The 14,660-nt window shown below is 37.7% G+C and overlaps 1 protein-coding gene across 2 annotated transcripts; it reads right to left on the bottom strand.

Moving 5' to 3' along the window:
• Nucleotides 1-575: 575 nt before the first annotated feature.
• On the bottom strand, nt 576-14,454 carry LOC101157561 (juxtaposed with another zinc finger protein 1). 2 transcript variants are annotated; one of them, XM_020710127.2, is made up of 6 exons: nt 14,055-14,454; nt 6,561-6,633; nt 4,593-4,789; nt 1,556-1,725; nt 1,289-1,327; nt 1,048-1,131 (listed from the first exon to the last, which is right to left on the bottom strand). In XM_020710127.2, exons 1-5 carry the CDS (start codon nt 14,167-14,169, stop codon nt 1,316-1,318), a joined length of 567 nt encoding a protein of 188 aa, XP_020565786.1. In that variant the 5' UTR covers nt 14,170-14,454; the 3' UTR covers nt 1,048-1,131; nt 1,289-1,315. The 2 variants fall into 2 exon arrangements, with proteins under 2 accessions (XP_011483471.1, XP_020565786.1); XM_011485169.3 differs by lacking the exon at nt 1,289-1,327 and having other exon boundaries at nt 576-1,131; nt 14,055-14,391.
• Between the last annotated feature and the right edge of the window lie 206 nt (nt 14,455-14,660).

Here is a 14,660-nt window from a genome sequence, read left to right as displayed (position 1 = left end):
TTTGGCTTCAGAAAAATATAAAAATACTTTGGTTTAATGCACTTAACACATGACTTTACATTCACTGAAGACTATATCGAAGATTTTCCTCCAAAGTGACGGCATAATATTGTGAAACATTTGCAACTTATTTAGAGCTTTACCATTCTTCCTATGAGGATTTAACTTACGGTAAAATAAAATGTAAAGAAAATCATGAAACATTCCATTAAAATAAGTCTTTTTGGCACAAACTGAATGGTGAATGCTATTTTGATGGTATACAACAATAGGAGTGTCCCTTTGTTGAATAACCGATGTCTGTGTGTGTAAATAACACATTTTTACTACACAAATCAGTCAAGCTCACTTGGCGACCAGCCACTGAGTAAAATGTCAGTCAAACAAAAGCAACTTTGCTTTTCATTCAAATACTCATGACATGAAATACTGTAACATCCCTGAATTACGGTAGAACATGCACTTCTCTCCATTTACATTAATCCCATTTTGGCAAAACTTCATTTAATGGCATCCTTAAAGAAAAGTGCTTGGGTCCTTTTGTGTATAAAAACAGCTTCTTTTTTTCTTTTTTCTTTTAAGGATAACTGATCAAGAACAATGACAAATGCTGTCACAGCATTCAGACATCAACGTAGTGTTTACAAAAAACTCTGGGATTCTCACATAAAGATTAAAAATAAAGAGTTTCATTATTTTGAAATGAAATGAAAAAAATCTATGATTTCCAACCCTTCAAGCTGTAGTTCTTGCAGTGGGACTGTCCTGTTCCAGGCTCCTTTTTAATGATTTGAAGTAACAAAGGTGTCATGTGATCAAAATCTCATATCATAAATAGTGAAAATGACAGAACAGTAGGGCAGAAAGAGGGGAGGAGTGAGAAAACCAGTGCTGGTGACCAAAGAGTTCAGCTGACATGACCTGAGAGACAGCGCTGCTCATTTCCTCCGCCCCAACGACTGCATCTTCCGCATCATCTCAGTGGAGACAGGGGGGGTGGAAGTTAATGGTGTGATGGCGGAGACCCTGAGAGGTTTTATAGCTTTTCCCACACCTGCACTTAAAAGGTTTGTGGACCCTGATCTGGGTTCTGTGGCCGTTCTTGGCGTGGTACTTGATTCCATTCACGTTCTGTTAAAATAAATGAATAAATAAATAAAGTATGGATGAATAACTGAAAATCAAAAAGGAGCAAGTTGATATTTGACTGTTTCTGTCCCTAAATAGCTGACTACTGCTGCTGGCTTTAACCTCAGACTAAGTCATTGCCTATAACTCTGTCACTCACGTCAGCAAAGCAATTTTCTCAGACTGCTCAGGCTTTGTCCTGACCGCACAGCCGCCACATGTGAATGGAAAATCCCATAAAACTCCATATCACCAAATGTATGTGTTCATGATGCTCAACCGTCAAAAAAAAACAAAAAACTTTTTCATTTTCAACAAAACTGCATTAATTTCTGTGTGCAAACACTGCAAAAACCCCACAACTCCACTTCATTTTTAGGTAGGACGAAAAATGTTTTTTACTCATCAGGGATGGAGTGAAACATACCTTATATCTCTTTTTACATCCTGGAACAGGGCAAGCAAATGGCTTCTCTTCTCCTCCGTTCATGCACACAGAACTGAGGATGGACTTGGAGCTGATGGCGCTCTCTGTGGTCCACGATTCGTCACTGTCAGATCCCTCAAAGTCCACATCGTCTTCATCACACTCGCTTCCTTTAAGAGCGTGGACAGCACAGTCAAGTATCTAAAAACTCAACCTGCACGTTATACAGAGTGAACAACATGGCCTCATTTATTGCTTAGGGATTCACATTTTGCCATTTTTGCTTTTAGGCTTCCCCATGCCTCCCTCTGAGCTCTGAGTCAGCGTCCCCATCCTCTTCTTTGTATCGTTCAGTGAAAGACTGTAAAAAAAAAAACTCACCGTGGGAAAGAATTTAAGGTCTCGGGTCACAAAGAAACAACTGTTTAATTGTTTAATTAGACACGCAATGTCACAAGAATACATGGGAAAAACTTAAATAGTGATTCCTGTTACACAGTAGCGGTTTTAGCCATGGGCAATACGGGTAATTGCCCGGGGCGCAAATTTAGAGGGGGCGGCATCCCCGTGCTTGGAAGAAAAGAAAAATTGCACCACTATTGGTTTTCTTTTATTTATTAATTCACAGACTGGCCCAAAACCAGCGAATTTGCGCAGCTACGTACTCCTGTCTTTGAGAAGGAGGAAAGGGGGAGGGGGAGGGGTAGTGGGCGCAGGCTGCAAGGAGCGCAGCCTCGATTACGCAACACCTTGATTATCGTTGCCTTTAGATTACTCAGTTCATGTTAATAATGTCAGTATTATTAACTATTGTAGATATTTCTTTTCTATAGTTTAGTTGGTGTCAATATTTGAGATCATAAATAAACAATAGATAATTTGTTTATGAATGTATTGCGGTTTCTGGAGGATTTTTACTGCTGGTGTTGCACAAAATTAGGAAAATGCCAAATTTTTTGGCGTAATCCCAGTGATGAGTTCTATGATTTAGTTTTTAATGTTTTATAAGAACTAAAAATGATATTCACAATAACAGGTTTTTAAAAAATCAAATCCCTCTGATACGTTTCACAAAGACACACACAGGACATCACACCCCAAGCTGAAATGAATGACGATTGCTAGAAAATGATGCCAGGATGCCATGCTAACAAAATGGACACAAGAGCAAAGAAAACAGAATGATTTGATTTATTATTTCCTATTATTAATATTTCCAGGCTCTGTTTGTTTTGTCATGCAGCAAGTTCATATTAGCATAATTTTGGCAGAATGTATTTTTATGGAGAGCATACGTTATTTAAGGTGATTCTAATATTCCTGTCTGTTTTTATTCCCGTTTGTGTTCAAAAAGTTAAGTTTTAAAGGTTTTAAAAGGTTTTAAAAGTTTAGCTTTAGTGTGTTCAGTAAATGTTCTTGTTCTTGTTCGGCCCGCCACCTAAAGTGTGTTTTGGATTTAGGCTCCCTGTGCCACTGAGTTTGACACCGCTGTAATACAAGTTTATAAAATTCATAATGTAATGAATGTAATGTAAATGGCCAAATAAAGATAGGGAACACAAAAAGTTATTGTCACATTTGTATGTGTTGTATGTGTGTGTGTGTGTGTGTGGGAGTAAGTTGGTGTAGAACCGCCACTGCAGTTCCATCAAGTTTATTCAAGTCAAATCTGGATCAGGAGGGTTGATGTTGGATTTTAGCAGCGGTGCAACAGTTGAGAGGCACTTTGTAGCTTGAAATAAAAGCACTTTTAGTAGATTTAGTAGTGAAACATAGATTGAAATTACACTAGTTTTTTTGAAAGATTTGTTCAGTAAAGCATAGACCAAGTATAGGGCACTTTTACATCAATGTCAGACTAACTGTTAGACATCACATGACTGTCTTATTTTATTGTATTCTTTTATCCAGAGTTAGAAACAGCAATGTTTGCTGATTTTAAGGATTTCAAAAACAATTGCCTCTAGCTGATTATTTGAGGGTTAGTTTATGGCTACATTTAGAGATTTTTTAGCACCATTTCAGTCATGAACAGAGCTCTTTCAAAAGCAATGTACCTTCATTTTTTGTTATAGTGAAAATGTCAAAGAGCCACATAACCAACAAGAAACAAAAATGAAAAGAGGGACATGTGACTGAGGTGGGTGCTCTAATTAGAATCACAGGTGTCTTCAATCTGGTAATGAGTCAGTCTGCGTTGTTAAAGAGTTACAACAATCCATGAGGCGTTCAGTGTCAGTGTGTAGCACAGAAAGAAAAGAGGGAGCTGTCTCAGGAGATTAGAAAAGAAAAAAAAAAAGTTTAAAGTAAATGTTCTAAGAGCTGAAGTCTAAGGTCCATGAAAATGTAGAGAATTTTACTGGGAGTGACTGATGGAGGAAAACTGCTGATGAATCAAATGAACTGATCATCTGATGGTAGCCAAAGAGGCCATAACGCCCTCTAAAGACCATTCATGTTGGCTTCAGAACCAAATGTGACCATCAGGACTGTTTGAGGCAAAGCAGACACAACCAAGGAGCACAGCTCTGTCTAAAGTCAGTAGTAAAGTAAAGGCTGAAATTAGCTGCCATGCATATTGACAAATATGTGCTGGAATGCAGTTCTCTAGAAAAATGAGACCAATCTGAAACTTTTTTAATGACAAATATCAGTTTTCACATTTTTATGTGACTATTGATAGTTTGTTCCTCATTACCAGAACAGCTATTTTATCCACATGCATACAGATTCTCTTTAAGAATCCCCCAATACCATGACATGATATCATTATATTACCTCTATTATCACAATAGTGTGTGTCAGATAACAGTTAATAGAAAAACACATCAACAATTTAGTGTTTCATATTTTAAAAAGAGAAAAAAACCTAATTATAGATGATATATGTTTATCTAGAATCCACATTTTCAGTCTTACTGAAGTAAAATTAAGGTCAACAGAAATTCATCAGATTATTTAAATGTCAAAACCAGTTCAGTTCAATTCAGAAGTGAAATATGATAATGCTGGAGACAAGTGCGACAGTGCTGAGTACCTGTAGGCGTGCTGCTGCGGAAGGAGGAGGAAGGGGTGATTGGTGGCGTGACCGGAGGGGTGAGGTTTCCACCCGTGTGGCGGGGTGGAGCTGGCACGGCGCTGCGCGACAGATTGCCTGTCAGATGCAGAGGCAGCTTGGGCTGAACTTTCTTCCTGAGGCTGTCGTGGTCTCTCCTGGCAGCATCTGTCATGAACCTATAATGTACCAAAAAATGGTGTCAGTCGGTGTTTGGAGAGCGACCCCTACTGGTTATATTCCAGTGAGGGGGAAATGGAAAAAAAAAAAAAAAAAAAAGTTGGGGGGTTTATAGGATAGTAAAATCTTTGATAAATGTGCATCATAAAATTAAACATTACATAGACATTGTTAAAGCAAAAGTAGAATTAAAAAATTAAATTAGAGCCACATCAAGATGTGTCTGTGATGGCAAGGAGACTGTGGCAGACTTTGTCGTACACTGGCTTGTTGTGTAATGCTTTTAAAACTGCCATTTAAACCTTCTATCAAAGACGACCAAAATTAACTCGGAGTAGTTAAAAATTCCTCAAAACACAGCACTGCAGTTTAAGTGATTCACCAGATGACAAATGAAACTGTCAGCAGAAACCTTAAGCAATATGCAATAAACGTCCTATGACATTGCAGGAATGACTGAAGAGAATACCTGGCCTTGAAATTTTAAATGGGACAACTTGGAAAATTAAAGTTTTTTGTACTTTTTTAATTTTAGTTTTAGTTTGGTATCAGAAAAGATCTCTAATAAGCAGGCTAGGCTGATAACTGCTCAGAATGAGGTCCATGAAGTAGAAAGTGAATCCCAACTGAAGGCCACATTAATACAGAAAGAAGTCCTCTACAGCGAAATGTTTACATCTGAAGTAGACTCTGTCTGAGCAAGCAAGTTTACTGTTTTAGAACATGTGTTTCTGAGTTTAAACACAAATATGAGGAGGTGTAGAGAAAAGTGATGTGGGGTAAAATCCACCCGATTGAATTTCTAAAAGCGTCCAAATTTCGTTCATCTTGAGCGGTGAAATGAATCTCTCTTCTTTGTTAGGTAGCAGTTAGCTTCTGATTACCTTTCTAAGTTAATTTTAAATTCCCCAAACTCTGGACTTTTAAAACAACTTCTGAATCTGGTGAGACACAGCGGATTAGTGCCGCTCCAGTGCAGGCGTCTGCAACCTGAGGCTCTGGCACCACATGTGGCTCTTTTACCACTCCATTGTGGCTCTCTGGTTATAGGAAAATAAAAAGGTTTTAATTTAAAAAAGTAACTGTAAAGTAAAAAGGAAGTAGTAAAGTAAAAAAAAGAGTAAAGTAAACTAATTCCAACTTTATTCAACAAACAGTGAATCAGGAGTCAAACTAACATTTTGACAGATTTCTGTGAGCCATGTACCACGAAAAATCAAATGGAGTTCAGTTAACTCAACCAGAATTAAGGCGCACCAGATTGTAAGGCAGATTTTCTATTTTTAAACAATTTCAAGGATTATTAAGAGCGTCATATGGTTTAAAAAATATGGTAAGGGGTCACTTAATTAGCTGTGATTTCATTTTGGTTGGTTAGATTTACAAATTTCACCCTGAGGTGCACCACAAACAATAAAATAAACTGATTTTCTTTAAATCATTACTGAAATAACTCTACCTACGAATACATCTGCTGCATTGAGGTAATCCTGTTACACAGCGTGTCTTTTATTTTGAAAGGAGGTCATTCAAACGTCTATCAAAAGTTATAAACTATTTCATACTATGAACATATGCACAACTTTGTGGCTTCTACTGCTGTCAGTGAGAATTTGACTTGAATGGTTCTTTAAATGTTGAAGGTTGCAGACCCTGTCCTAGTAAAATAAAACAAAATTAACTTCACTGTCTTATTCGGAAGCTTGTTTTTTTATTTATTTTGAGTTTAAAGTTTTGCTCGAGTATATTAGTGAGAAAGTCATTTGTTACCTGTTAATGTAGCTGAGAGCGACGTATGTCGGCTGCTGCTGCTCCTGCCTCTCCAGAACACAGGGATCTGTATCTAGACAGAATAATTGGAAGGTCAATTCCAGCTTATTTATATATTTAAAAAAAAAAAAAAAAAAATCAGCATTTTCATGTTTGCCAAAAAACAAAACAAAAGAATTGATACATCGAATTTTTTTAAAATCTTCTTTGGTTAGCAAATATTTTTGTTCGCATTTTAACTGTTAAATCTTCTAACTCAAACATTCAACGTTAGAATACCGGTAAATGAATGTTTGTTGTTACACACATTGACTTTTACAAAAATGATTCATGTTTTCAAAGTATAAAAGAAAATTTGAGTCCTCTGCTGGAAAGGGCATGAAAACTCAGACTGGATAACAGTCAAAGTTTGTGCGACTGATAAATGCTTTTGATTTATCTGTATAAAAAAATGAAATCACTGTATTGATTTCTACTCCAAATAAAAAAAAACACAACTCACACTCGGACATTTATGTGAATTACATTTCATCTTCTGTGACGTCCACATTAATTCTGATGAAGCAGCTTTTATTACTTTATGCTTATTTACCTCATGCCTGCAAACCTATAACAAAGTTTGTTCATTTCTTTTATGAATTTTTAATATTTACAGGTTTATATTGGGTCTTTCTTTCAAGACTTGTTTCAGAAAGTGCTGCATAAAAGATAGTAAGCTGATCTCAAGGACTTTGAGGTTGGAGGACTTCCTTACATTTTGTTTCAAGCAAACATGATGGATGGGATTTAAAAAAAAAAGCCTTATTTTTGTCCAGGTGAGAGTACAGAGGTTTGGTTTCTGGGAGATCGACAAGTTCAGATAACTGAAAGGACTGATCCAGACATCTTACAAATGCTTTCCAGTGGAGATGTGAATTAATATGGATTAGCCATATTAGTGCAGCCCGAGTATTGATTTATGATTTTAAAAAATGTATTAAAGAATAGGCTGCACAGTGGCGCAGTGGTTAGCGCTCTTGCCTCACAGCAAGAAGGCCCCCGTGGGGCTGGGGGACCTGAAACAGAACATTGATGGGGACCTTTCTGTGTGTTTGCATGTTCTCTCCGTGCATGCGTGGGTTTTCTCCAGGGTCTCCGGCTTCCTCCCACCGTCTAAAAACATGCTTCATAGGTCAATTGGTTACTCTAAATTGTCCCCAGGTGTTAATGTGAGAGTGCATGGGTGTGCGATTGTTGCCCTGCGACAGACTGGCGTTCTGTCCAGGGTGTCCCCTGCCTTTGCCCGCAAGTGGCCGGGATAGGCTCCAGCAGCCCGTGACCCCGAAAGGGAACAAAACGGTTTAGCAGAAAGAATGAATTAATTTATTCAAGAATAAGCACATTATATAAACATATGATTATAAGATAATACTTAGCGTCCAATAACATAAAAATGTTATTGGTTATGTATCTTGCATTTTTTGTTAAAACCCACCAGTCTACTCTGACTACTAACCAGGTATGTGTTCACAAAAGTAGTCATCTAAAGTACGTTTCTCCTTTTTTTGGATCCCTTTACTGTTTTCTGCAGAGTTAATAACCCAACATAATTGGAAATGTTCCTCTTGTTGGTCAGAATTAGGCGTCCAGGCGTCACTGTTAGAAACAACAAGATTGATCAGTGGTGGAGTAACGCCGCCCTGCAGGCACCACATTGCTCACACATGAGCACACATGGCACATCTTGAGTTTTGCCGTGCTCAGCTCCAAACCTTAATCTGGCTTATAGGTGTTAAATGAACAACAATAGCCAATCCCCACACCCCAAGGTGAAAGCGTGGCTGACTTCAAACAGGCTCCCCGCTGCCGGCCATGTGGGAGAAGATGGATACGCCATAAAATAACAGTCTCCGTGGCTTTCCAGCTGAGCCTCCCTGCCTGCCTCTGACATTACTGTAAAAAGGCTGCAAAAGCCCCCATGTGGTTTAAACTGTTGCTCTTTTCCGTCCACTAAGCTCATTTTCGCACAACACATTATGCTGAGGGGGTTTGGTACATAGAAATTTAATTGTACAACTTCATTATTAGCATTGCAGTTGTTGTAAACTACAAATGAGCAGTTGGGATTTCTTGTCCACATATTTTTAAATGACCATGCCAAAATTGGCACAGATGAGATCTCTAGTTAAACGAGGAAAGTAACACCTTTCTCCGGCTGTTATAAAACAGAGCCATGGCTATTTATTGCTTGTTTTTTTTCTTCTTTTGCATGTGAGCTTGCTTTAAATAAAGACATTAATTAAACAAAATGAAAAGGCTAAAAAAAAAAAAGTTGTAGCTATGAAGAAGAGTTTGTCATGATGGAGGGTCTGCTTTGCATCGTCAAACGGGTCTGTTTAGTGTCAGACATACCTACAAACAAAATGGAACCTTGAAAGCAGGAATATTTGACATTTAACAGGCTTTAAAGCAATGTCATTCAAGTAATCATCCGATTTTTTTTGGCTGCTGATTTAAAAACCAAAACAAAATGATGTGGTGTTGCTATATATAGCAGAGCAACTCACAGCACCTTTAGCTCAAGAGCTTTTCTTTTTCAAGGCTTAAGTCAAGAGCAAGTGTTTCATTAACTGTGGACTTATCCCCAGTGTGAAGGACAACAGACGTCTCTCTACTGTGTGGCCAAAATTGAAGAAAAAAAAAAGGGGGGGGGGGGTTTGTTCACTGAGACTATTCTGAGCCTGGAGTAATGGCGTGCATGCGTGTGTGTCAGAGTGCAGAAGAAATCCCTCAAAAGATCACTAATGAGTCTCAAGCGGTGGGATGGCGGCCCGCTCAAACAGCAGTGGATCAGTCTGTTCCCACACACTGTAAATCACACACACCTCAGGTGGGGACTAGAAAGGGGGTCTGCATGGGGCCGGTTCCCCACAGCCTCTGCTATTCTTTTGGGGCCACCATCAGTCAGGGAGCAGGGGGAAGGCGCCTCAAGTAGAGATGGGAACTTCTCTAATCATACTACACAGGTGGTCCACCTTGGTGGCCAACTAATAGAGGACTTCTGCAAAAAAAGAAATAAAAATAAAAAAAGCTGTAGAAAAGAAACCATCACCTATGGCAAAGTGATCTTTGAGCAAAGATGTTTGCATTGCAGGTAATGTTTCAGATGTAGAATAAAAATAGATGAAATCTCCAACACTTTGAATATGTAAGTCGATTTCTATACTACAGGGACATATAGTTTAAAGTTCATTTGATCTCAAAACGAACGTCAATAAGAATAAATACAGACAAGATTGATCGCTTTAAGACTTTTTGCGTTTCTAAACTCTGACGTTCGAAAATGTGCACACATGACAAACGCCATCCCGACATCACACAACCTGCCTTTCGTGAGGCAGCAGAGGAAGTGACGCCTGCTACCCTCTGAAAAACACCTCCTAGGACAAGGTCTCTAACACAAACACGCACCCGCCCACCCCCAACACACACACACACCCTCATTTCCCCAGCGTCTGGCTCCCAACGCTCATGGCTAAATGCACTGTGGGGTAGAGCGGAGTGGTGAGGATTATGGTGACATGTTTATTGTGGCTCAGAGAAGCAGGGAACATTACCAGGAGTGGTGGCACAGGTAATTCATTACAGTGACCTCTGAGGAGGAAATGAAACAGTCATGCTCCAAGTGGAAGATGCCTTTGCAGGTTACTCATCTATTTAAAACAGACAGCAACATATTCAAATAGTCAAGTTTGTTTATAAATGTACACAGATTGGTAAAGAACCTTTCGTTCATAGGTACCTGTACAACCTTTTGATTAATCCTGTTCTTTGAACTTTTCTTTAATCTCATGTCATAGTTTTTTAAACTTGCCAAATTTTAGGATCTTCAAAACACAAAAACACTGTTGTATTTATTATATTTTTTGTGACACTGAAAAAATTGGCTTATAGTAGGTGGAAAAGGCAATTAAGATTTAGTTTTGTTAAAAGAAAACAATTTAAAACAGGTAATTTAGTAAAAGTAATATTACTTTGTGTTACAAAGACTCTGGATGTTAATTAGATTTATAAAATAGTTCAAATAATTTCAGAAGTTTACAGAATAATATTGAAGACTAAAAAGAGATCTGTGTCACTTATTTATCGTAATAAAATAATGAAAAATTCCCAAACAAAAACAGGGTTAAGAGGGGGAAAAATAGGAAATGAATGGCTGTCCATTATCTTTGCAAGAGGTGTTCTGCCAAGCCTCCTCACAAACAGGAGCAGCAGTGTCTGGCTTTGGGGGGAAATCTCATTAGTCCAACCAGGTGCACAGGTTTGGGAACCAGCTAATTTATTACTTCCGCACATATTTTCCAGGGTAGAAAAAAAAAAGCTGCTAAATTTACCTCCAGCAGGCATTTGCAACAAACACAGCTTTTTCTGGAGGAACTTGGAGCCTTGATCAACCAGACTTTAGTGACACAGTTTGACTTTAAACAACACTTTCTGCTGCTGCTCCACACTAGCCTGGTTGCTTGATATTAAAAATAAGCAATTTAGTTTAATTTGTTACATATTCCCTTTTTGAAACCCAGGAAAAAAAAATTTAATTGGCTATTAAAGAGAATTTTTACAAATTTACTTTTATTTATTTATAGGGTAAAACAGTTTCTACAGTGCTGACTTTTATTGAACATGACAGTTTATAAAATGCAATATTCATTTTTGAAATTAGAGGAGAGGCCGTTTTGAGTCTTAAAGCAACTTTAACTAAGGTATAAGTACCGGTACTAATATCTGCTTTTAACTTTTAAAAAAAAGGCTCATCCATTTTTGAATAGACTTAAATGTCTTAAAGCTCCATTGGTTTGGTCATTAAAAGGTCTTGATTCAGAGGGTCAAAGAAACTTTGGCAAACAAAACCTTTTCTGGTCCCCAAGCTCTGATGTCCTTTAACCAACAGCAGAGCAGCGCCACCCCCTGGTTAACACTAGGAGCAGACTGACGTGAAATTCCACAACCAAAGTGTGTGTGTGTGTGTGCTTGTTTTCCAGTTTTCTGTGCCCTTAATTATAAAGCAGAATGTTCTGCATGCAGCAGGCCACCAGATGAGGAGGAAGACATGCCAAATAAAGTGCTCCCTCTGTAATTATTCCTCACAGGCCCTTGGCACAACGCGCAAGATTTCACACCTCCCAGAATGCACACAGGCCAGCAGACAAGAGGGGGCAGAAAAGTTTTTCCACTTTAGGCCAGCTAATTGCTTCATTATTCCCCAACAAGTCAGCTAATGGCTCCCTCTTTTTTCTTTTTTTTTTTAAATATCACACCTCGGACACATGTACACTCAACACATACTGTGAGAGCAAAGCATATTAAAGTCAGTCAAGCAACAAACAAGAACAACAGAGAGAGCAAAGTCCTGTCAGCTTCAATGAAATTTGAGCTTTGAAATAGTACATTGAGGAGCTGAATCTGAAATCACACAAAGCTCAAACTTAGGGTTTTTACAGCTCAAAATCAATCAAATTAACAAATGCATTGTGTTTTATCAACTCCAGTTCAATAAAATGGTGAAAACTGATAAGGACCATCAATCAAAAAGATATTATTGATGTGGATCTTTTGGTTATTGCATTAAATAAAAGATTAAAAAGGACTTATCAAATTGGCATACAGCGAAATTGTCTCTTTTTCCCCTCACATACCTGAGAGGCTCTGCTGACGGTGTTTGCACAGCCTGGTTACACATTGGGTTAATGTCAATATGAACAACATAACATGCAACGCGCTTTGGAATTTTCTATGAAAAACTGGAACAATTACCTATAAATCAAATGCACTTTGATTAGAATTAACCATAAAGTTTAGTAACATTAACTTTGCTCTAGCTTGTAAACAATCCTTAGATTTTGGACAAAGACATTTGTTTCAGATTTCTGGGTTTTTGGCAAGATTGTTATATATTATTTAGATTTTATTTTGACCACATAAGTCCTGCTACTTATAACACCTTTTCTATGTTTTCAAAATGAAGATGCCAATACTAAAAAACGCATTTCCACGCCTTTTCTTTTTAAATCGTAGCTTTTCCCTTGAAAGGAGCTGCTGTTAAAACATGAATTTTGTTGACACGTGTCTACTTATATGAGAAAAAACAAGTCTTTTTATACTTTGTGTAGTCTTTCAAATTCACCTTAAGAATATAAGTCCTCAGGGTTTTTTAAATGTTTTCCCCCATTAAACCTACGCATCCCAGGATGTCAGGTACATTTATTTATTGGTTTGTTGTTGTTGTCAACAAAAAGTACATTTTCATAAATTAAAATGAATACATGTACTGGCTAAAAGGTACAAAGAAGCAAATGCATGTGTAAATTGATTAAATAGGATAAGAAAGAGTCAAAATATCAAAGCAATTTAATTCCATGTCAGTTGTTATTTTCATTCAAACACAGTTTTTATTGGTTTGGAAAACAGTTTGCCCAAAACTATTTTCTCAAATTAAATTCAAACAAACCAAACTGAAAAAATTCTCTCTGAATTGTTTTTCCGTGAGTCACGGAAAAACAATTTTGCCTGAAAAATTACAAGAAAAAAATTAAAAAGAAAATCAAATTATGAGTTTGATTAATTATTTTTTTTAAATTCTAAGAAAAGCTCAATTTTGTTTAAAATAATTTATTTTTTGTAAACCCAGGTCATAACACAATCGTTATAAATTATTTTACCATATTATAAGTGAATTTGTGTGGCATTTCAGTGTTTATTTGCTGTGTCACCATCAATCATGGGTACGACATTTCGAAATTAAAGTTTCAGGAATAAAATTCAATTTATTTTGTAATATAATAATTCAATGTTTAAAACTGTTACTTAGTATTCCAGCAGTTCTTTACTCAGCTGGTCCAATTAAAGCTTTGAGTTCAATGATTACATGTTTTTTTCTGTTTGAGCAAAACTACTAATGTTTTTATTTATGCTTGTTATTTTACTGGTCTCTAGTCTCAGTGACAGAATAATATGTTTCCTATTCAGGAACTTTTATAGATGAAATAATGAATACTTTTAATAAAATAAAATATAATAAATTAATAAAACAAATCTATGCAGTGATAAACAAACAGGCACGACAAAACGTGCTCATAGTGTGTCCTGTTTAAAACAAAAGCCACTGCGGTGAAGTTAGTTTTGCCCCCTGATGCTATCATCATCATATCAGTGAGGGTTTTAGCTGAAAACAGTTTCCGTAGGCTGCTGGGCATGCGCACTAGTACTAGTTCAGTGGCACTGCGAGCAATTTACCAAAACTTAAAAGACTTTGTTACTTTTTGCAGCTCTGTTCGTAATTCCAGCCCTGTGCAGAAAGTGAACAACTTTTAAGAATTAAATAAACAGGAACTGACATCAGCAGCCACACCTAGCAACCGGGTTGTCAGGACGCAGGAAGTAGCAAGCTAGCGGAGCAGAGCCACGTCTGCTAGCTTAAACCCGGAGAAGGTTAGGCGCGCATTGATTGGCTCTTACCAATGTGGTTGTCCTCGATGTGCACGATGAGGTCGCACAGGGAGTCAAAGTGGCGTCCGCAGCCAGTGAACCTACAGGCGTTGGAGAAGAAAGACGCAGCCGCGATGCCTGTCATCGTCGCAGCTGCGCCAGAAATGAAATGAGGCCAAGCAGCGGCGGGGAGGCGGGCAGCGGTGAGAACAGCTGGAGCGCCACACCGCTGTTCTGACTTCTGCTGCTAGCTGCGTCGAAGCAGCCGTAGAGCCTACAGGACCGGAAATAGAGCTGCTTGACTTTCATCAGAAAAGCACGCGTTTCTCACCTTTTCTAAATGGAATTTACCAAAATATTTTTATACCAAAAAAAATATAAACAAAAAAAAGGATTCCAGCTGCTTGTCACTGATTGTATTTGACGTATTTTTTGTTTAATAATGCACCTTTTTTTCTCTAAGGATGAATCCTCTAAACTACTAAAGGGGTTGTTCACCACTTGGATTTGGTTGTAATTACTGGAATACCTCTATCATACTGCTAAAGTGCACAAGGTTTTTGAACTCGAAATAGTCTTGAAAGTAGCATTTCCTAAACATGTTAGTTGTCCATATTGTGTGCACTAACATTTAAT

Source organism: Oryzias latipes, chromosome 16, assembly GCF_002234675.1.
Source record: "Oryzias latipes chromosome 16, ASM223467v1".
NCBI classification, from domain to species: domain Eukaryota; kingdom Metazoa; phylum Chordata; class Actinopteri; order Beloniformes; family Adrianichthyidae; genus Oryzias; species Oryzias latipes.
The sequence above is the reverse complement of the archived record's forward strand: the minus strand, read 5'-3'. Positions and strand labels throughout refer to the sequence as shown.